At 43.4% G+C, this 22,447-nt stretch overlaps 1 protein-coding gene across 1 annotated transcript in view; it reads right to left on the bottom strand.

Moving 5' to 3' along the window:
- LOC138258584 (protein SSUH2 homolog) overlaps nucleotides 1-22,447 on the bottom strand; it is a 202,842-nt gene that overhangs the window by 36,075 nt on the left and 144,320 nt on the right. Inside the window, exons 7-10 of the mRNA XM_069205949.1 lie at nucleotides 20,189-20,251; nucleotides 15,276-15,358; nucleotides 11,824-11,916; nucleotides 9,891-9,999 (exon numbers count right to left, since the gene is read on the bottom strand). Of these exons, the coding sequence (XP_069062050.1) occupies nucleotides 9,891-9,999; nucleotides 11,824-11,916; nucleotides 15,276-15,358; nucleotides 20,189-20,251 (348 nt within the window). The remainder of the gene's footprint in view (nucleotides 1-9,890; nucleotides 10,000-11,823; nucleotides 11,917-15,275; nucleotides 15,359-20,188; nucleotides 20,252-22,447) is intronic.

Genomic DNA, 22,447 nt, shown 5'->3' with positions numbered 1-22,447 from the left:
TATTCCACCAATTTCCATCCGATAACTTGACGCAATTTCCTTTTACATCTAACACACTCATTGGCTCCGACAGCTTGGATTCCCCTTTCCTTGCCGCATTACCTACCTTCACTCTCACCCACACGCCCTTCTCATACCTCTTCTGTTCTCTTATAACCTTACTGTTGTGTCTCGATAAATATTGTTGCTGATACGTCTTTACCCTTTCCCTGACCTGTTCATGATTAACCACTGTTTCTTTATGTCTTCCCATCCATGCCGGCACAGCCCTAGTACATGGCCTCCTTCCCTTCAATAATAAAAAAGGAGACTCCCCTGTCACACTATGTGGTGTTATTCTGTAATTCCACAGCATGTCCCTAATTTGAGACTTCCACGATAAATTGTTGTACAAGGCTAGTTGACTATTTTCTCCCAACACTCGATTAAACCTTTCAACCATGCCATTTCCTCTCGGATGATAAACTGGTATCCTACAATGTTTGATTCCCCAAATCTTGAGGAAGTTCATAAATTCACCCGAAGTGAATTGTGGCCCATTATCACTAACCATTTCACCGGGACACCCTTCCCTTCTAAATATTTCTTCACAAAATGCAATAACATTACTTGTCTTCACCTCCCTTACAAATGCCACCTCCGGCCACTTTGAGTAATAGTCCATCATGACTATGGCAAATCTTTCCTGGCCACCCAAATACTCAAACGGCCTACATATATCTATAGCTACCCGCTCCCATGCTCTCACCGGTATTTCTTGCGAATCAATCTTCGTTTCTGACAACACATGCGACTTGTCACTACACGAGCACGCAACGCAATTCCTTACATATCTCTCTACACATTTATCCATACCCGGCCACCAGTAATCTGCACAAACTTTTTTTTTCATTGCAGATATGCCCCCATGTCCTTTATGCATTAACTTAAGTACTCTCTCTTTCAACCCCTCTGGTACCACCAATCTGTCACCTCTCCTCAGCACACCATCCATAACAGATAATTCTTCCCACACCTGCTTAAATTCACTAATATCAGCATCTATATGTTTTTTTTCCACTTCACCCATCTTCGGTATAGCTTTCACAATCTTACTCAGCAACACATCCTGCCGAACAGCAGTTACCCACTCTTCTTGATTAATGGCCCTCCAAGTTTCCGAGATATCTGCCACCACCCATTCATCCTCAATAAATTCATCCCCATCATCCACAGGTAGTCTTGACATGCAATCAGCGTTAATATTTTTTATGCCCGGTACATATTTCATCCTAAATGTGTATTCCTGTAGTATATACATCCATTTTGCTACTCTTGGAGTTGCTTTTCCAGCCACTTTGGTAGTGAACATGTCTATTAAGGGTTTATGATCTGTCCTCAATTCAAATACAGTGCCCCAAACATATGTTCGAAAATGTTGTACACTCCACCAGCATGCTAATGCTTCCTTTTCCACTGTCGAATAAGTTGGCTCTGCTCCTTTCAATGTTCGTGACGCAAATGCCACCACTCTTTCTTTTCCTTTATGTTTTTGTAATAATGCTGCTCCCAAGCCGTAATTACTAGCATCCGCAACAATTATCGTCTCATCCTCTGGATCGTATGGTTTAAGTGTAATGGCTTGAATTATGGCTTCCTTGATTACTTAAAATGCCTCCTGACACTCTTTGGACCATTGAAAATGGCATCCCTTCTTCATCAAATTTCTTAACACATGTACTTTCTCTGCAAAGTGTTCAACAAACTTCATGTAATATTCAGCTAATCCCAGGAATGATCTCAGCTGCTCTTTGTTCTGTGGTGTTGGAGCTTTCTCTATAGCATTCATTAACCTCTGCTTAGGTTTTACGCCTTGATGATTTAACGTATGTCCAAGATATTCCACCTCTTCCACGCCAAACTTGCACTTATTCCTGCTTATAGTAAGCCCAGCTTCCTGCAACTTCTTTAACACCACTGCTAGTATTTCATCATGTGCCTGCTCGCTCTCTCCCCATACCAGCACATCATCTTGGAACACCAACGTGTTCAGCATATTGTTCAGTATTCCTTGCATTACTCTTTGGAATACCGCAGAGGCAGATGCCAGGCCAAAAGGCATCCTCACAAACTGGAATGCTCCCTCGGTTGTGAAGAAGGATGTGAAATGTCGTGATTCTTCTGCCAGACATTCCTGGTGATACGCACTCGATAAATCCAGCGTCGTGAAATACTTCCCTCCTCTCACACTGGCTAACAGCTCATGTATCCTTGGCAATGGGAACCGATCAATTAAAATACTGTTGTTCAGATCCCTCAAGTCCACGCACATGCGGATCCTGCCATCAGGTTTCTTCGCTATTACAATTGGACTCAGCCACTCCGACGCTTCTATTGGTTCGATTATACCCTCATCACACAACCTACAAAGTTCTTCCTTTAATTTGTTCCTCAGCGATATTGGTACTACTCGTGCCTTATGTACTGTACAGGTACTGCATCCTTTTTCAACAGAATCTGGTGTTTAAAATTTTTGAGACAACCCAGTTCATCTTTAAACACCTCAGGAAACTTAATCACCCACTTTTCTTCTTTACCTCCTTTTGTTAACAAAACTTGTTCCGGATGATTTGGATCTAACACCACACTCAACGCGCGTTGCTCCCTCCATCCGAGCAATGATCGTCCTTGTCTTACAACATATACTTTCGCTCGCACTTTCCGGCCTTTGAATCTTAAATCTGCCACAAAATAGCCTAAAACAGGAATTTTCCCTCCACGATACCCTTCCGGTGACACATCAGCGGGCATAAGTTTGTTGTTTCCCAAATTTCCCCATTCTTGTTCATCAATTAGTGTAAATGGTGAACACGAATCTGCCCACATGTGTGTTTGTTTTCCGTTCACTTCAATAACACACTCTGGTGGATTATATTCTTTGGTCCAATGTCCCTGCTGAGTACACTCCAGTGTGGTTCCAACATCCACAGATAACACTTCTACTTCTTCTTCACTATTACTATATTCCGTCTTTCCATTATTCTTTACTATATTCACTGCCTTTCTGAATTTGTGTTCACCTATCATCCTTCACACTCTTGCAAAATGCCCAATTTTCCCGCACTTAAAACACTTAGGCCCTCATTCTGACCCTGGCGGTAGAGAACCGCCAGGGCCAACGGGGGCGGGAGCACTGCCGACAGGCCGGCGGTGCTCCATTGGGCATTCTGACCGCGGCGCTTTGGCCGCGGTCAGAAAGGGAAAACCGGCGGTCTCCCGCCGGTTTTCCACTGCCCCTAAGAATCCTCCAAAGCGGCGCAGCTCGCTGCGCCGCCGAGGGGATTCTGACAATCCTTACCGCCATCCTGTTCCTGGCGGCTCACCCGCCAGGAACAGGATGGCGGTAAGGATTGTCGTGGGGCCCTGGGGGCCCCTGCAGTGCCCATGCCAATGGCATGGGCACTGCAGGGGCCCCCGTAAGAGGGCCCACTAGTATTTCACTGTCTGCGTAGCAGACAGTGAAATACGCGACGGGTGCAGTAGCACCCGTCGCACCTTCCCACACCGCCGGCTCGATTACGAGCCGACTTCATGGTGGGAAGGTCGTTTTCCCCTGGGCTGGCGGGCGGCCTTTTGGCGGCCGCCCGCCAGTCCAGGGGAAAACTTGGAATACCCTCCGCGGTCTCTGGACCGCGGAGCGGTACTTTGGAGGGGGGAAGTCTGGCGGGCGGCCTCCGCCGCCCGCCAGACTCAGAATGAGGGCCTTAGTATTTATAGCCGGGCAATTCTTTGCTTCTGCTAGATGTTTATTACTTCCACATCTAAAACACTCTTTTCTCTTCCCCTGGCCTTCATCAAATTTATTCGTGTTCTTTTTCTTAGGGTATCCTACCTCTCCCACTACACTCTGTTCTTTGTTGCAATTTTGAGTATTGAGTTCTTTAACATATTGAGTTGTGCTTTCCCTATGTCTTGCAACTTCTACTGTTTTATCCAAGGTGGGATTCCTTAAATTTAATAACTTCTCCTGTATTTTCGCGTCTTTCAATCTATTGATGAATTGATCCCGTATGATCTCATCATTTAAATCTCTGAATTTACAAGAAATGGCCAATCTACGTAGACTATTTACATATTGATCTATTGTTTCACTTGGTTTCTGAGTGTATGAAAAAAACCTGTGTCGCTCCACTACTATATATTTTTTTTTTTTCAGAATTTTCTTCCAATGCCGTCATGGCATTCTCATAAACATCCTCCTCTTGATCCGAGTCACCTCCTTGTGTACTTTGTAATGGTAACGTTTTTAATACTTTTCTTCCTTCCACTCCTAGACAATGCTTTAGAATTGCTAGCTTCCTCTTTTCCACGTACATTTCCCCACCAATAGCTTCCAAATATGTAACAAAAGCCTCTTTCCAATCCTCCCATGTCATACAAGGTTCTCCTGGTAGTTCTAAAAACGCTGGTGGTGGAAATATAGATTGTGTTGCCATTGTTCGCCTTTAAAATACTTATATTTAGTCCACTGTATTTCCTTTGATGGTGGTAGACACCTTCTCTCCTTGACACTGGTTTAAATTGTATCCGCTTGCTTGGCAATAAATATGTTTTTTTTTTTTTTAATTACCGTACACACGTTGCCAAGCACAATCAGCTGCGTTGATTCCCTCAATCAGCTGTGTTGATTCCCATGTAATAAATATGTTTTTTTTTTTTAATTGCCGTACACACGTTGCCAAGCACAATCAGCTGTGTTGATTCCCTTGTAAGCGTGTTGCAGAGCAATCATATGCGTCAGCCGTATCTTTCTAGTCGCACGCGAACGCGCATGCGTTTTCGTGCATACCGTTTAATAAGGACAATGTTTAAACAACACCGCCTTCCGATCCCGTGGTCACCGCCCTTGGCATCATACCTTCGTGGCTCCGCCTTTGTTTCTCTGTCTCCGTCTCCTTTTCGTCGACGTTACCTTTCCTCCGTGCCACACCACAGCTGATGCTGCTTTCCCCGGTCCAGGGTCGCTTCTTTGCCGAGAAAACAAGGTTCAGGCTTCACCTTCGTCGCCACTATTATGTTGAAGATACCACACGGTACGAGTTTCTTCTGATGCTTTAAGTATAGTTTATTTGTAAATACGACCCTGGTCCGGCTGTCACCACTCCAACCGCTTCTCTTTCTCTCCCACATTCCAGAACCCCACTGTTGCTGGGAGACGATCGGACGATCGGAATCCCGATGACATAACCCCATAAGAATATAACAGGTGGCACAACCAGTGCTACAGGCCCACTAGTAGCATTTAATCTAAAGGCCCTAGGCACATATAGTGCACTCTACTAGGGTCTTACAAGTAAATTAAATAACCAATCATGGATAAACCAATCAACAGTACAATTTACACAGAGAGCATATGCACTTTAGCACTGGTTAGCAGTGGTAAAGTGCCTTCAGCTGGACTCCAGTTCCTGCAATGTGATACACTTCCCCCTTAGCAAAAAACAGCCATGTTTTCTAAATCCCTTCCCATCCAAAAACCATACCTAGCTCTGTGATACTGCCAACCCTATATATCTACACTCTTGCAAAGTAAGATACAGGCTACCTCCTGTGATGGTTTTGGCACAACAAAATGCTTGTAAGTGGGCACACATCTCCTGCATCTCCTTATATAAATTGTCTTAGGTAGCTTTAATAAACACAGGCAACTGAGTCCCTGCTTCATGAACCATTCTCTTCATAAAAACAATTTAAAAAATCAACCAACCTATCTTGATCTATCGATCATGATAACAGATCAAGTAAAGCAGCATCATAATAGGTCTGAAAATGAGGCAGTGCCAGGCCTCCCTCATTGATATCCAACTGGAGCTCTGACAGTTTGACCCTAGAGGCCACAAAGGAAAACGGAATGCATTTCAAAAAGAGAAATTGAACGTTTCACTTTCATTTGTTCAGAGTAGGCAGTGGTCCGTGGCACACTGCCTGCTCTGAAAGAATATTTTCGCATCCATTCACAAAAGGGAAAAGGTCCATGAGGACCCCTTCCAGTTTGTGAATGGGTTACCACCAATTTGAAATTGGTGGTAACTGTGGTTGTTTTGCGTCGCAATTGCGGTCCCAAAAAAATCATACATTCCCCTACAACTCACTATTTGGATGGGATGCCCTCTGCACACCCCTGCCAAATAGCGACTCGCAAATCTATTTTGCGATTCGGTAAATAGATTACCAAATCGCAAAATAGGGTTTGTACATAGCAAAATGCTTTTTTCTTGTCGCAAACAGCGTGATTCTGTGAATCAGCCCATTTGCGAAAAGGAAAAAGCTTCATACATCTGGCCTTAATCTGTAATTCTATACTGTGTGAAGTAGTGTAAAGTTTGAAGTTAATACCTTCATCAGTCCATAATAACATTATCTTTATAATTACAGCCATATGATACTACCTCATTGCCGTCCAAACGTAAAGGCAGTAGTATTGGCAAGATGAGCAACAAAACACTCCCTGGCACACCTGCACCAAAACAAAGTACACCACCAATTTTTGTTTAAGTTCTGTCCAACTCAATCATTGTTCCCTTTAAAATTGACAGTCTTGCTCTCTCTGATCCACACTGAGCCATTGTCTAACAAGAACTAATATTACAACAGAGCTGAGATCTGCAATGGTTAAACTTCTCCTAAAAAAATTCTTAAGAATCGTAAGTTCCAATAATGTTTGGCCTATTCCTCAATTGCCGTTTATGTCCAAATTGCTAGAGAGTGGAATTTATGAGTGATTACCTGCTTTTATATAGGCCAAAGGAGCCTTCATCATCTGCAAACATGTTTTGATTGGGCAGTAGAACAGAGCTTGTAGCAGTTATAAATTAAAAATTAATAATCATAATATTAAGGGCCAGGATCTTCATCAGGTGGGCACTACAGCTTGCACCACCCACAGATCATGCAAGCACTGCCAAAGACTGTATCAACACAGCCACAAACCACCATGTTTTACAAGTGTGACAATTTACATAATACCAGGCTCCAAAAGCTAGAAGAATGGCTTGGGCGGCAGGTATTATTCATTTTTAATGTATATTGAAACACTACACAGCTATTGTTGTGCTCCTCTAAATTAGACAAACAGCGTCCCCATGTGTCCGACTGTCATAACTGCTAATGTTAACAATAAAGTGATGGTGCCAGCAGTGGAAACCACTGGCTCAAATTAAGCACTGGCTGGTACCAGTCCTTGCTTTTGATTACCTGTGATGATGCTCATAATAAAAGTACATTTGCACCACTGTTATTGATTGCTTGATTCTTGGCAGCCTTTAACAAAGTAGATCACAAGATTATTTTTCAATTAGTTCAGGGCCCAAGAAGAAGCACCTGCCTAGTTCTTGGATTTCCTGGACTCTCAATGAGTCCTGTTAACACCATACTCTTCCTTGTTTATACCTCTTCACTGCAGAGGGACTCTATTGTGACTCTATTGTGTCTCCTCTTATTTAATCTCTATTTTTACCCACTGGTGGAAGAAGTTCAGTCTCTTGGCTTCACATTTTGTATGTATGAAAATGATACGTTGACTATAATAAAGATAAAAATGATGCTGATACATGTTCTTCAACCACATTAAATTGCCTAACTGTGGTCAAGACCTGGACCTGTCATAATACACTGAAACTGAATGCTAAGACTGAACTTTTAATTCTACAGTCACATTCATCCCAGAAGACATGTCAGTCTGACTGCAGTCTTTCGGAAATCCCCCTAATCCGTCTAATTGTGTAAAAAACCTAGGGGTCAAAATGAATTGAAAAATGTGCCTGTCACCTATCACTTTAGTGGTCAGTTCTTGTTTTTCTACTTGAGATTGAGCCACTGATTACTGCAGCCATGTCTACTTGGTGCTAAAGCTTCAACTTGTTCAAAATGTGGCACCACAAATTGCATGAGGTCCACCCATACATGACCCCATCAGACTGTCTGTACATCATAGGATCCTTTTCAACCCAATATTCTGATTAAAGTAATGTATACAGAAAACATACACTTTTACCTTCTTGTTTTTCTTGGTACCAGGCACAACATACTCTAAGATCATCAGAACAATTTCTTCAATTCTTGAAAATCAGTTGTTCCTCTGGAGGTGTCAGGGCCTTCCCAGTAGCAGCAGCAGCTATTTGACACTCTCTTCCTTTAACTTTTTGTTCTGAGTAGGCTCTATACAAGTTTCAAAATGTACTAAAACTCTATTTTTGTCATTTTAGTGTCTAGCTGGAAACTATGAATGATAAATAGTTCCATGGCACCAACATGCTGTAGTGTACATTTGCACTTTACAAATCCATAAGTACAAATAAACATACCTGCAAATTGGCAATATGGGTTCTGCCCTTCAATAATTCTCCTCCTATTTATCAGAATGTCCCTTCTCAGTGACATGGGAATCAAAGATATCACCACTTAGCCCTCTATAAGTTGGAGGTACTCAAGAGTAAGTCCTTCATCCACTCCTATTCTTCCTGGATAGCAACTCTTCCATCTTCTTCTATTAATCTACATCGATGATACACATATATTCTACTCCTTCCCTGCTCTCTTCTCCTACCACAAATCACGCATCACTGCATGCTGCTCTGCTGTCCGACATTAGATGGCCTTCAAGTATTTCATGTTGATTTGCTGAAAGACTGAGGTCCTTTAGTTATCTTCCTCCTCTATAGCCTAACTCTCTTCGTTGTTACGTTCACTTTCCTCCAGATGCCATGCCTTTCTGTTCCTCTACCAGAGACTTTGGGATTTTCTTTAACTCTTCTAAGAACATGGATTCTTTATTACGGCCTCCATCATAGCAACATGCTACCAGGTGTTAAATATAAAAAGTTGTGTTTCTCCTTCTGCACTGCCAAACTACTGATAAATTCTACCTCACTACTATATTGTTGAAAATTGGGTTACTGGTTGTGTCGGGTGAAACCCTACTCAAGCAGCTGCCACAATCTCTGTCAGGATGAGACACAAGCAAATGCCAGATTAACCTGTGCTCAAACTTCTGGTAGCTTGGCACAAAAGCAGTCAGGCTTAAGTGAATGGCAATGTGTAAAGCAGTTATAAAAATGCAACACAAGAAACATCTCATACCAATTTAGAAAAATAGAGTAAAATGTATTAAATTATTTGACACCAAAAAGACAACAATCCAATCAGTAGAATTGGAGATATACAATGGTAAAGTTTTAAGTGATTAAAAGCACATGTCGCCAATTGTAGTTATCTGGGCACACAGGACCAGGCCGAAGTCACAAGTTCAGGCGACCAATCAAACTCCAAATGATTGAACAATGGAACCTCAGACAGCAACATGTAGGGGGAATTTTCTAAAACTATTGACCACCTTACATTCTGGACTAAGAGCAGAATGTAATCCCTTCTGGTTCATGAAATATCTGAAAATTGAATTCTAAAAATAAAATTCAGGTGAAAATGAGCAACAATTTTGACAGCAACAGAAGAATAACAGATAGTGCCCAGACACCCCAAATCCAGTTGAACTCTAACTGGACATGATTCTGGTGTTGTTTCTTATACTCTTGTCTCTGCTCCAGGACTCTGTCGTGACCTTAGGTGTCCTTAAGGTGACAAATGTTGTTCCATAGAGCTCAAGCTAAAATAAATATATTGATAAATTAAAGACAAGGAAATGTACAAAATCTGTGCCCACATAAACAAGCCAGAGTGGACCACAGTCATTTGTGAGTAAACACAAAAGTGCCAATGTTTCAGTTTTTAGATTAAATGGGACATGTAAGTCCTAATATAAATACACAGCAATGATCACCAATTATTGCAGGCCTAATCATTTTACACATCTCTGCTCATAATGGGTAATGTGGTATAGAAAAATTCCCACTTACCTGGTCACCCTGGTCTTTAAATATGTTTGCTCCCTGAACTTTTATGAGGACCTCTTTGGGAAAGTTCAACTGCTGCTCTTCTGTGATATATTCAAACAGATTGTTCTTCCTGGGTGATGATGAAACTAGCTGTGACTCATTACCGTCTTAGGAATGGGCAGTTGTTCACAAGAAGTATGTATCTATAATAGAGCCCTAGAACACTAACTTCAGTTACACTTGAGTTAATAGCCATCCCTGTGTGATATAACATTACATTTCACAAAAGACATATTCTCATTTTCATAGGTGTACAGAAATCACTAACGGTATGTACCTTTATTTTAACCTCTTGGGTCACTGAGGTGCTGACAGGTCACTAAATGTAAACACTATCAGTGCTACACACAAAACTAGAGATGAACATAGACAACAATTTTAGAACACATTGGGCAACGATCTACACAGTGTAAGCCCTATATCTTTACACCTGTCAGACATCACTAGAGTCGGAAATAGGTGGCTGGATGTATGCAGGTTAGTTAAAACTGCTTAATATTTCGCCTAGGTTTTTTCCTCATGCTAAATAAAGCAATATTGCAGTATCTGAGTTGATAACTCATTTCTACACAGAATTTTAACCAGAGCATAATTTGTAAAATTTGTAAAATAATGAGTGTTGGTGCCTATAGTATTTCTCAAAAGCCTGCAGCCAGCTCTGGCGAAAGTTGGAATTCTTGAATGTCAAGGCTTCATAGTGTTGATTTCACCTCATGCCTCTTACTTACACCACAGTATACTCTGTATCTCTTTACTTCACGCCTACAGGTTCTTTTTCATCCCTGCTTTCTCATTTTTCTCACTTATTTTTCCATTTTTCTTTTCCTCCTTCTTTCCACCTTTTGTGTTTTTATTTTTCTTGCCCTGGGTCAAAGTCTAATGGAGAAATGTATGTGCCGGTCCTCATTAATGAGTGTTAGTGGGCCCCACCTGCAACCACGGCTCAAATTAAGCACTTATTTTGACTATTTTTTTTTCATTTTGCATTCAGTACACTTTCACTATACACACAGAATACTGAATTCACAAAAGGGAGCAAGACAATAAGTAAGGCCCCATATAATGCCTCCCAAAGCTAGTTTGAGAATGATGATGATGCATGCCATACTAGGGGGGTGAGGGTTCAGCATTCGGTCAGGAGAGATGGTTTCTTATTATTGACATTTTTTATTTCTTCTTAGTATATTCCAGCCAGACTGAACCTTTTTTAACTAAACTTTGGAAGAAGATCCAACCAGTCTCACCACAAGGAGGAATGTCTCTCCATCTCACGCTGGGTATTTTGATACCTGCAGTCACAGCCCTCCCCAAACCAGGAAAGATCTCCTACTACGTTCCTCGTGTTAACTGGCAGTGCTTCTGAATTCTTTCACAAACTTTACAAGGTTCCTCAAATGCATACTGACCCCAATTATTTAATAGCCTGGAGATTAATTGGCCAGGCAATTACATTTTGTCATTTTTGGTGACTGGTCTAAGATGTAGAAATTCTCCATAGGTGGGCTCATGTTACTGCAATTAATTGAATGAACTGAAAACTTAATGTATTTAGCACATTCTCTAGGCACTATGAAAATGTACTCTTCCATCAGTCAGTTACTCTGTTCCAGAGTATTAATTCGTTCATTAAAATTGTCTAAGGTTAAACCAGGGGTGGAGGTCTTAGGAATTTGAAGTTGGTGACTGGAGCAAATGTGTTAACTGGCTGGGATAGACCTACATAGCAGACTAGTCACACCCTACAGAAGACCTGAAAAAGTGCCTATATTTTCCTGCCTTACAGCTACCCCCCTGCCTCCAGCTCTTTGGTTTCTCACCCACGTGGGCATTCTCATGAGAGGTGCATTACACACTTTCAGTCATTCTGCGTCATCAATTGCAAGTGTTGTCCTACCAGCTAATAGTCAGCTGAAGAAAGTGGAGCAGTTTCTTCTCACCCCGGCATGTCGTACACACCTTGCTTCCACGCCCAGAACACGTGTTGCACCTTAAAGACAAAAAGTAATAAAGTTGTGTTTTAGTTGATTGCTAAATATAAGCATGGTATTACAGATAGTGTAAATCAGAGAAGATGAAGATATATGAGAAGATAACACAATTCAGCTTAGTTTAAGATAAGGCTACTGGGTTGTGGTAGGAAATTCAGTCTTAGATAATGTGGCAAAGGTACAATTGATGCCCTTTGCTATTCCATGGAAAAGGTCAGCTGTCCATTGCTGGTCCTAAGTGATTTTTCAAAAATATTAGAGGACAGTATTTTTGGAAACATTCTGGTCACCTTTGGTAGGGCAGAAACAATCTGCAGCCTCTTTCCCTAAGCATTTAGGAATCCCACTCCTCCATCTTTGCACAGGTTAGTTAAATGCAGACATGGGTTTAATCCAAAAATATTCATTTTTTCTGTTATCTGTAGAATGATAACTTACAAAGTCGTTCTTTAGTTTTACATAACCTATGGAAAGAATCCACCTCGATTAAAAATGGAAATTAAAGGTTGCCAACACATTGCAGGAAAGCAGCTTTTAGCTGATGACCGAGGGATAGAAGTAATATAAAAAATGTCCCAGTGGAAGAGATGCACAATTTGCTAGTTCTTTTGCCAGTAATAAGGCAACATCAGTCATATTTCATAAGCATGTCCCTCTATGGTGGATATTGAGGACAGTGACAGCATTTTAACGAGTAAATTATCGTTATCGGATCAGCCTAATTTAATTAGACCATGATCTTTCATTTAATTATCAATGGATCGTACTACATTTTTAAATGATTTTTGCGAGTCCCTTTTTTGAGCAGCAATGTGTCAGTTATTGAGGGTATATTTTTTGTATTTTATCTCCTAACTCTTTAGGGGCTTTTGATTGCATCTTGTACACTATGGTGGTCATTCTGACCCTGGCGGTCTTTGACCGCCAGGGCGGAGGACCGCGGGAGCACCGCCGACAGGCCGGCGGTGCTCCAATGGGGATTCCGACCGCGGCGGTAAAGCCGCGGTCGGACCGGCACCACTGGCGGGCTCCCGCCAGTGTACCGCCGCCCCATTGAATCCTCCGCGGCGGCGCAGCTTGCTGCACCGCCGCGGGGATTCCGACCCCCCCTACCGCCATCCAGATCCCGGCGGTCGGACCGCCGAGATCCGGATGGCGGTAGGGGGGGTCGCGGGGCCCCTGGGGGCCCCTGCAGTGCCCATGCCACTGGCATGGGCATTGCAGGGGCCCCCGTAAGAGGGCCCCTACATGTATTTCACTGTCTGCTGTGCAGACAGTGAAATACGCGACGGGTGCAACTGCACCCGTCGCACAGCTTCCACTCCGCCGGCTCGATTCCGAGCCGGCTTCATCGTGGAAGCCTCTTTCCCGCTGGGCTGGCTGGCGGTCTGAAGGCGACCGCCCGCCAGCCCAGCGGGAAAGTCAGAATTACCGCCGCGGTCTTTCGACCGCGGAACGGTAACCTGACGGCGGGACTTTGGCGGGCGGCCTCCGCCGCCCGCCAAGGTCAGAATGAGGGCCTATGTGTGTCAGGTCTCTTTTAAATAAACATCGTAGTCTGTCACAATTAACCTGTTTCTTTCTTGTCCACTGCCATTTCAATTAGCTTCCAGTTCATTTCATTCCCAGAGCCAGGGCATTAGTTCAATAGCTTTCTTACTCCTTTCCAAGTGGTCTCATAAAATCAACTTGCTGCTTTCATGTTGAAGCTTTGTCCAGACTTATGCTCGTCTTTTCTTTTGATAGGATCCTAGCTGACCAAGAGCCCTTATGATCCCATACTGTGAATGACATCCTTTGTAGATCACCAATAGTTTCATACCACACAGCCCTTCTCGACGTTCAGGCAATGATCAGCTTTCATCCTGTGATCTGGTATTGCTAAAATGCCAGCAGCATCTAAGGGAACATGCCATCTTTTGAAACAAAAGCCGGCTTTGTCTTGAAGGAGATGCAGCTCCTTGGCCAGCCATACTCCAGCTCTGTTCCCTGACTTAATCTCAGCCTCTTCCCACCGGACATCCTTCAGACCGTAGCCCCATCACTCAAGGCACCCCCAGTGGCACCGTGCGTACCCATTTCACTTTTAAATCTCTTGGCATTAAAGGAGATGAAGGAGAAAGGATAACATCCATCACTATGTTAGTAGTAGGACATCATATCTGTCTCATGTGCTTTCAGAATATTCCATTGTAGGAGGGGAGCTGCTAAGTATCTAAGTCGACTATTAGCGCTCATGCAAATCTTAGACATAGAGTAATTCCCTGATCTGGGAATGCACCGATGAGACAGGAGATGCATCAACTAGGACCATTGGAAAAAACACATGGTAACCACTAAGCCCATAAAAAGCCCATTTTCCAGTCAAGAAAGTAAACCTTTCAAAAGACCTGCAACAACACAAATATGAAAGTAATATTCAGTAAAATACAGGTCTACATGCATCCTTTAGGCTCAACAGAAGACTTAGAGACACAAAGTTAGCTTTAGGGCAGATTGTACCTTGTTTAAAGATCCACTTAGCTCTTTTTGCATCAGTGCTGAATTCGGTCAAGCCTACAATGTGTAATTGGGTGCTTGAAAGTAATTTATATTTTCAAAACACACATTGCAAGAGTCTAAGTATTCGATGTAGATCTTGACTAAACAAACATACGAACACAAGTCGATAATTACATCAGAGCGCTTCTTTCACAAGGATAACCAGTAACACTAGGAGCCCCGAGAAATTCCTGGAGTGAAACTTTAGGGCACCAATCTCCAAGTGCTTAATATGTAAGTAAAAACGTGCCCAAAGCCCTCCTCTGAAACACGCGGCTGCTGCAATTAAATGTGCGAGCACGGAATACTCAGGCAGCGTAATGCTAAAGCCATCTCGGGCCTCTTCAATTCATTTACAGCCACTCCCTGTCCCTTCAGCTCACTCCTGCAGCTTTCTGTTCTCTTCCTTTGTGCCATTTTTTCATTTTTCTCTTCCTCCGTCTTTTCCAAATGTGTCTTTTGCTGGCAGGAAATGCTTGAGGCAGAAGAATAAAGGCCGGCCACCAAAAATAAGAGCGGGTGCTCCGCACAGGAAACCACCGGCTCAAATTAAGCATTGCGATTCCCATATTTTGACCACATAAGTGCAGCAGCTGTGACAACTCGCACCAGCTGTGGATGGGTTGCGACCACCCGCCCACACAACCCACTCCACCAAGGTCAAGATACGATTTGGAACTGCTTAACAGCAGATATAACTAATAGGAACACCTTGGCCACTAGTGAATTAATTCAAAACTTATTTTAGCGGAAATTCATGACAAAAATAATGTAAACATAAAGTATTTGAATCTCAAGAAGTTTTGGTGGGTCATACCTTTTCCGACCGGAACCAGAACACACTTGGCATTGCTTATGCTTAGTTTTGCTTCGGCTTCCACTGCAAGTCACACACCTTGCCTGCCAAAAAGACAAACTCTGTCAAGTTAGTGTGGATATCTAGATTTCTTGTTCAAGGAGTGTGATTAACTGTTTTTTTCCACACGAACGTGTAAACACCTCTTTTGTTATCAAACACTGAGAATTGTCAACCCTCCCCATTTGGAGGCAGCAGACTAATTTTTTAATTATTACATCACATTCTTAGTAATACTCCATAAAAAAAAGGTGCTTTGGACCAGCCTATTTCAGACCCGGCTCTGTAGTGTGTCCTGTAGTGCACAATACACAGTACTGAGAGTAGGGGGCAGGGTCAGCCTCCTTCAGTCATTGGCTTGCTGTCAGTCTCAATCACATTTTGATTCAGCTGTTCCTTGTCTGTCATGTCAGGCATTAAGAAAAATTGCGTTTTTCCTAATTATTCTTAGCGTTTTCACCAGGAAAGCACAGCCATTGCAATGCAAAATATTATCTTCAGAATAGAATTGCACTGCATTCATCTCAGGGTCCCTTTGCAAGTAGCAATAATCTTATCCACTGAAAAAAGCTATTCCACCACAAGTCGTTGTGTATCTCACATTTGATATTTCAGCACCTTCTCAGCAAAGCCCTAGCCAGACTAGTAAGGCAGTGCTGATTTCTTCTCTGCTCTGTCCTCCTTCTCATCTCTTCACCATGCTGCACCTTCTCTTTCTGGTCCTTGCATTTTCTCTGCCCCACCCTTGTTATCACGATTGAGGTGGTCTCTACAACCTCCTTTGCCCCACCCTCCCACCCTCCTATTGTAGTCCTAGCAGCCAAGCACATTCCCTGTCCATGTCATCATGCTAGCCACTACTGTAAACATCACTACCATAAGTGCAATTACAACAACCATCCCCGTTACAAACACCAGAATTATCACCACTACCTCTGTCACTTTTACACCACCATAACCACCAGCACTACTGCCACCATTAAACCCATTACCACTATTACTATAACTAGCCCTGCCATCACTACCATTATCACCGTCACCAACACCAGCACCATTGCTACACCCACCATTACCATCATCAACACAATAACAACCATTAACGCCACTAAGACCACACCAACAATTACCTTCTTTACTACCACTATTACCAACATATTTACACTATTACTAATAACATTAGTGTTACTGTTAGAAATGGGGTTTTTGGTTGGCAGTCAGGTTGCCCTCTGTCCAAGCAAGAACCCTCACTCTAGTCAGGGTAAGTCACACACAATCCAAAATCAGCCTGTGCTCACCCTCCGGTAACTTGGCACGAGCAGTCAGGCTTAACTTAGAAGGCAATGTGTAAAGCATTTGTGCAATAAATCATACAACACCATAGCATAACACCACAAAAATACACCACACAGTATTTAGAAAAATATATAATATTTATCTGGGTATCTTAAGGTCAAAATGATCAAAGTTGCAATACGAATTTGTAAAGATATCACTGAAAAGTGATAGAAAGTGTCTTAAGTCTTTAGAATATAAACAAAGTCTCTTTCAAGCACAAGTACCTGGTTGGGAGTGGAAAAATCTCCTCAGAGGGCCACAAGAGAAGAGGTGCGTGGAAAAAGGGTGTGTGCGTCAATTTCTCCCCAGCACACACGGACTTGCGTCGTTATTTTCCACGCGGGGAAGTCGGCGTCATTTTCCGGTGAGTGGACAGTCTCTTTCTGTGGATCGCGGGGATTACCAGATGTCCCGGGTCTGTGCGTGGATTTTCCTGCTTGTTCTCCGGCTGCGCGTCGGTCTGCGGGGCTGCGCGTCGAAATTACGATCTCACGGCAGGCGTCGCGTCGATTTCTCCTCTAGACTTCGATCTGGGGGGCTGCGCGTTGAAATTACGATCTCACGGCAGGCGTCGCGTCGATTTCCCCTCTAGAGGTCGGGCGGCGTTGTCCTTGCGAGGCCGTGCGTCGGATCTTCGATCGTCCCCAGAGCGTTGCGTCGATCAGCGTCGGAGTGCGGCGTTTTTCTCACCGCGAAACAAGCTGTGCGTCGAAATTTTCGGCGCACGGAGCGTCCAAGTAAAAGAGAGAAGTCTTTTTGGCCCTGAGACTTCAAGGAACAGGAGGCAAGCTCTATCCAAGCCCTTGGAGAGCACTTTCACAGCCAGACAAGAGTTCAGCAAGGCAGCAGGGCAACAGCAAGGCAGCAGTCCTTTGTAGAAAGCAGACAGGTGAGTCCTTTGAGCAGCCAGGCAGTTCTTCTTGGCAGGATGTAGTTTCTGGTTCAGGTTTCTTCTCCAGCAAGTGTCTGATGAGGTAGGGCAGAGGCCCTGTTTTATACTAAGTTGTGCCTTTGAAGTGGGGGTGACTTCAAAGAGTCTCTAATAAATGCACCAAGCCCCCTTTCAGTTCAATCCTGTCTGCCAGAGTCCCAGTAGGGGGTGTGGCAGTCCTTTGTGTGAGGGCAGGCCCTCCACCCTCCCAGCCCAGGAAGACCCATTCAAAATGCAGATGTATGCAAGTGAGGCTGAGTACCCTGTGTTTGGGGTGTGTCTGAGTGAATGCACAAGGAGCTGTCAACTAAACCTAGCCAGACGTGGATTGAAGGGCACAACAAGATTTTAGTGCAAAGAAATGCTCACTTTCTAAAAGTGGCATTCCTAGAATAGTAATATTAAATCCGACTTCACCAGTCAGCAGGATTTTATATTACCATTCTGGCCATACTAAATATGACCTTCCTGCTCCTTTCAGATCAGCAGCTGCCACTTCAACAATGTATGAGAGCAGCCCCAATGTTAGCCTATGAAGGGAGCAGGCCTCACAGTAGTGTAAAAACGAATTTAGGAGTTTTACACTACCAGGACATATAACCTTACAAGTACATGTCCTGCCTTTTACCCACACAGCACCCTGCTCTAGGGGTTACCTAGGGCACACATTAGGGGTGACTTATGTATAGAAAAAGGGGAGTTCTAGGCTTGGCAAGTACCTTTAAATGCCAAGTCGAAGTGGCAGTGAAACTGCACACACAGGCCTTGCAATGGCAGGCCTGAGACAAGGTTAAGGAGCTACTGAGGTGGGTGGCACAACCAGTGCTGCAGGCCCACTAGTAGCATTTAATCTACCTGCCCTAGGCACATGTAGTGCACTCTACCAGGGACTTACAAGTAAATTAAATAGTCAATCATGGATAAACCAATCAGTAGTACAATTTACACAGAGAGCATATGCACTTTAGCACTGGTTAGCAGTGGTAAAGTGCCCAGAGGTCAAAAGCCAACAACAGGTCAGAAAAAATAGGAGGAAGGAGGCAAAAAAGTTTTGGGATGTCCCTGTCAAAAAGCCAGGTCCAACAGTTACCACCACCATTACCACCACCATTGACATTACTAGCGCCATTTCCACCATCCACCATTTCTACCGGAACTCCATTTACAACCAACAGTACTTCCATCAACATTGTCACTATCACCACCTCCACACCGGCCACTGTTATCACTTCTACCATTACCATCATCACTACTATTACCACCACCATGTTCACCAGTACACCACCATTGCTACCACCACTACTATTACCTCCAGCATAATAACACCCTAACAGTCATCATTACCACCAGAACAACCATTATACCACCACATTACCACCTCGTTTACCACTGCCACCATTACAACCACCATGTTTACCACCATCTTTGCAAACACTGCCATCTCTGTCACCACCACTACACCCTCATCATCTCCACTACCATTACCCTCTCCACCATTATCACTACCACCCTCACCATCTTAGATTTTCCATAACAAATGATGACTGCACCATCAGACATTTGTCACTCTGTTTGGATGATTCATGAAACATTACCTGGGGCCCGGAGCTCATTCAAAACCTTTAGAATGTACATCATGATAATAAATTGTGACAGGTAACATGGTGAACATCGGATCATCTGTAAACATTAGTCTCAGGGCCCTTCTGCCCTAGGCAGGGAGCCCGCATCAGAAATCACACTGAAATGCTCTAGGCAGTGGAACAAAAACTCCCATTCTCCAGTTCCTGGCTGTCAACTTGGTGGTTCTTTGACTCATAGTCTCAATATTCATTGCTTTTTCAATACCTTATTCTTCTTGGCACATTCTGACTAAATAGCTACATCATTAAAACTCTTCCCAGATAACCATCACATGATCTGGACTCCCCAACCATTCATACATAACCAGTTACCTGTTCCCGCCCTACTTGACCATATTGAATGAACAGCTAACATTTTATGTGTTAATATTAATAGTATTGGCTAATACCAAAGTAGACTACGCGATTGCCTGCGATTGTGTACACACGACGTAGGTTTAATAAAAAAAAATTGAAATCACATAAGGTGCAAACATTAAGTATAAACTGAATTACACATCGATAGCAGCAGTTTATCTCTCGAGTATGCTACATTTACTTTTCAAAAATAGTTAAAATATGATGATAAATTGTATTTTTCTTTGGGGGGCTGAATTACCTCTCTTGTAGAAATGTTAATTTCTGTTAAGAGCTATATTGGCAATTGAATGGGTCGGTTGGCACACATTAGAAGACAGACTGACAATATTTGCGGAATTGATTACTATCCTGACTGTCAAGTAAGTTCTAGAGAAAATTTTTAAAGTTTCCTTTTCCAGGTAGATAAACATTTTCACAGTGTTGGTCTCTTTGTGGAAGTCTCCAACTACATGTTTTTGCAAATATACTAAAATATTTAGAAATACATGAAAAAATCAGGGGTACTGGGAACATTTCAGTATCCGCCCACCTATATACGTCATTCTTAGTTTGATGACGGAAACCATGTTCCAAATAAAGGCTATGATGAACTGTCTAGTACTCACCCTTCCAGCACCATGGCACCCGCTGCATTTGTAGCGACCATGACCGTGGCATTTGTGACATGCCTGAAATAAAGACATTTAAACTATATTAAAATTGTCATTGATCAAGGGACGTCTCTCTCGCTCTCTCACTCTACACATATGTGAATATGGCAAGAATAAAGGCTTGCATATCTGGTGATAGTGAGTCCCAAACTTCACCCCCCTCATCACAGAAGAAACCAATGTAACCAGTAGGTCAGAAAGTGGACACTGAATGGCACTACTATAATTATACCGTTGTCCACAGAAGATGGAGAAGGAGAGGCTACAACTGGAACGAGGGCCTTGAGTATCTTGTTAAGAAAGAAACATACCTGTCTGTAGGTGAACCACACTTTGCACCCACAAAACCTCCCGCACAGAGTTGGATTCACTTGCAGGAATGGCTTGACCAATATGAAACTTGTAATATAGAATTTTTCAGGCTTCTCTTTTGTCTGCAATTCATCCATATTTACTTAACTGTATCCTTTAATTAAAATAAATGTGAGGAGCCGTTGTGACATGCTGGAGCCGATATACCTGAATGTCCCCCTATGAGGAACGGTGCAAGGACTTGCACCACTATTGACAAAACATACATTTGCTGCAGGCGTGGCTCTTCTGCTAGGGCAGAGGAGCATTGCCCCCTTGCCAGCAGCAGCTGCAAAACATTTACTACAAACTAGGTTTATTATCATTTTGTAGTAAACGGGACAGGGCATTAGGGGTGACGAGCACTGAGGAGAGTGCAAAGAGCACTCTCCTCAGTGCCCATGTATGTTTGGCCAGCCGTCTCGGGACGGGAAAACATACATGCGCAATAGGCTCTTTCCACCCAGCAACACAGTTGCTTTTAAATACGGAACACACATGGTGGCAGTAAAGGGGCGCTAAGAGGCACAAGGAAAGTGGTGCTGCACTGGTGCAGTGCCACTTTCCATAAAACTGCCCCTTGGTTCTTTGCCCCTTGATTCAAGAGGGCCTAGCACCACATTTGCGCCACCTTAGCATCATTTATTTGACGCTAAGGTGGTCTTTTTCCTTTGTCAGATTTACAAAGTGGTGCAATGTATGCATTGTGCCACTTTGTAACCCTTTGCACTACATTATTACGCCAGGCATAATGTATGTAAAAGGGGTGTTCCCCCGTTAGGGTGCTGAAAAATGGTGCAAAGAAATCTAAGGGAAATCTTAGAGTCATTTTGTTCCGCACTTTTAACTTCTGCTCAGAGAAGGCGTTGAAAGGGAGCACACCATTGTTTACAATGGGCCCCTATGTACTGTTCAGGGTTAGCACCAAAATGTTGGCACCAACCCTGAACAGTACATCAATAGCATCAAAACACTATTGCCCCCTACCCTGCGCCATATCTTAGATACCACGCACAGATGGTGGTGGTAGGGGGAGGCTAAGGGGCTCAAGGAAAGTGGCGCTGCACTGGGTTCTTTAAATCTGCCCCTTTTTTTTAATATACATTTACTGAGGCAAGTAGGAAAAACACTTATAAAAGAGTGATTACTAAGATCAACGGGCCCAGTTTTCAAAATATTTGTGCATCTAAGTTGAACACAGAAGTACAATAGGTTTCATCACAATGTGCAAATTTCTACTGACGGATATTCCACTTCCTCATCCAGAAGAGATCACTTGGGTAGTCGTATTTTGCAACAGTAAGAGGTTCAAGATGATGGGAGCCTTTTATATCCCAGAGGCTCTGAGCAGGAGGCCCGAGAAACTGGCCCTTGCAGTCACTCTGGTAGTCTTGGGTTCAACTGATGAAGCAGGGCTCAAGCAGCTGGGCAGGCTTTTGAGGCTTCAAGACAGGCTCCAGGCAGCAAAGCAGTCCTTCCAGGTGAGCAAAGCAGCCCACAACAGGCCACAGTACCAGGCAGTTCTCTGAGAGTCCTACCGCTGGTCCAGAAAGTGAACGGAAGGTCTGAGGGTCACTTTTTTATATATGTTCCCTTCTTTGAAGTAGGAGAAGTTTCTAGGGAATTTCCTTTGAAGTGCTTGCTGCTTCTTGACCCCCCTGCCTGGCTCCAAGCTCTTCTGCATGAGCAATGCAGGGATTACAAATCCTTTTTGTGAAGGCAGAGCACAGCCTATTCAGTTGCAAGTAGGGCTGTGCCCAGCCCCCCAATTGTGCCAGTTGATGGCCCATCCAAGAACACCTAATCCCTCTAGTGTGTGGCTGCCTGGAAGGAATAAAAAGTGTAACTGCCAACTACACCAGG

This window comes from Pleurodeles waltl, chromosome 9 (genome assembly GCF_031143425.1).
Source record: "Pleurodeles waltl isolate 20211129_DDA chromosome 9, aPleWal1.hap1.20221129, whole genome shotgun sequence".
NCBI lineage: Eukaryota > Metazoa > Chordata > Amphibia > Caudata > Salamandridae > Pleurodeles > Pleurodeles waltl.
The sequence above is the reverse complement of the archived record's forward strand: the minus strand, read 5'-3'. Positions and strand labels throughout refer to the sequence as shown.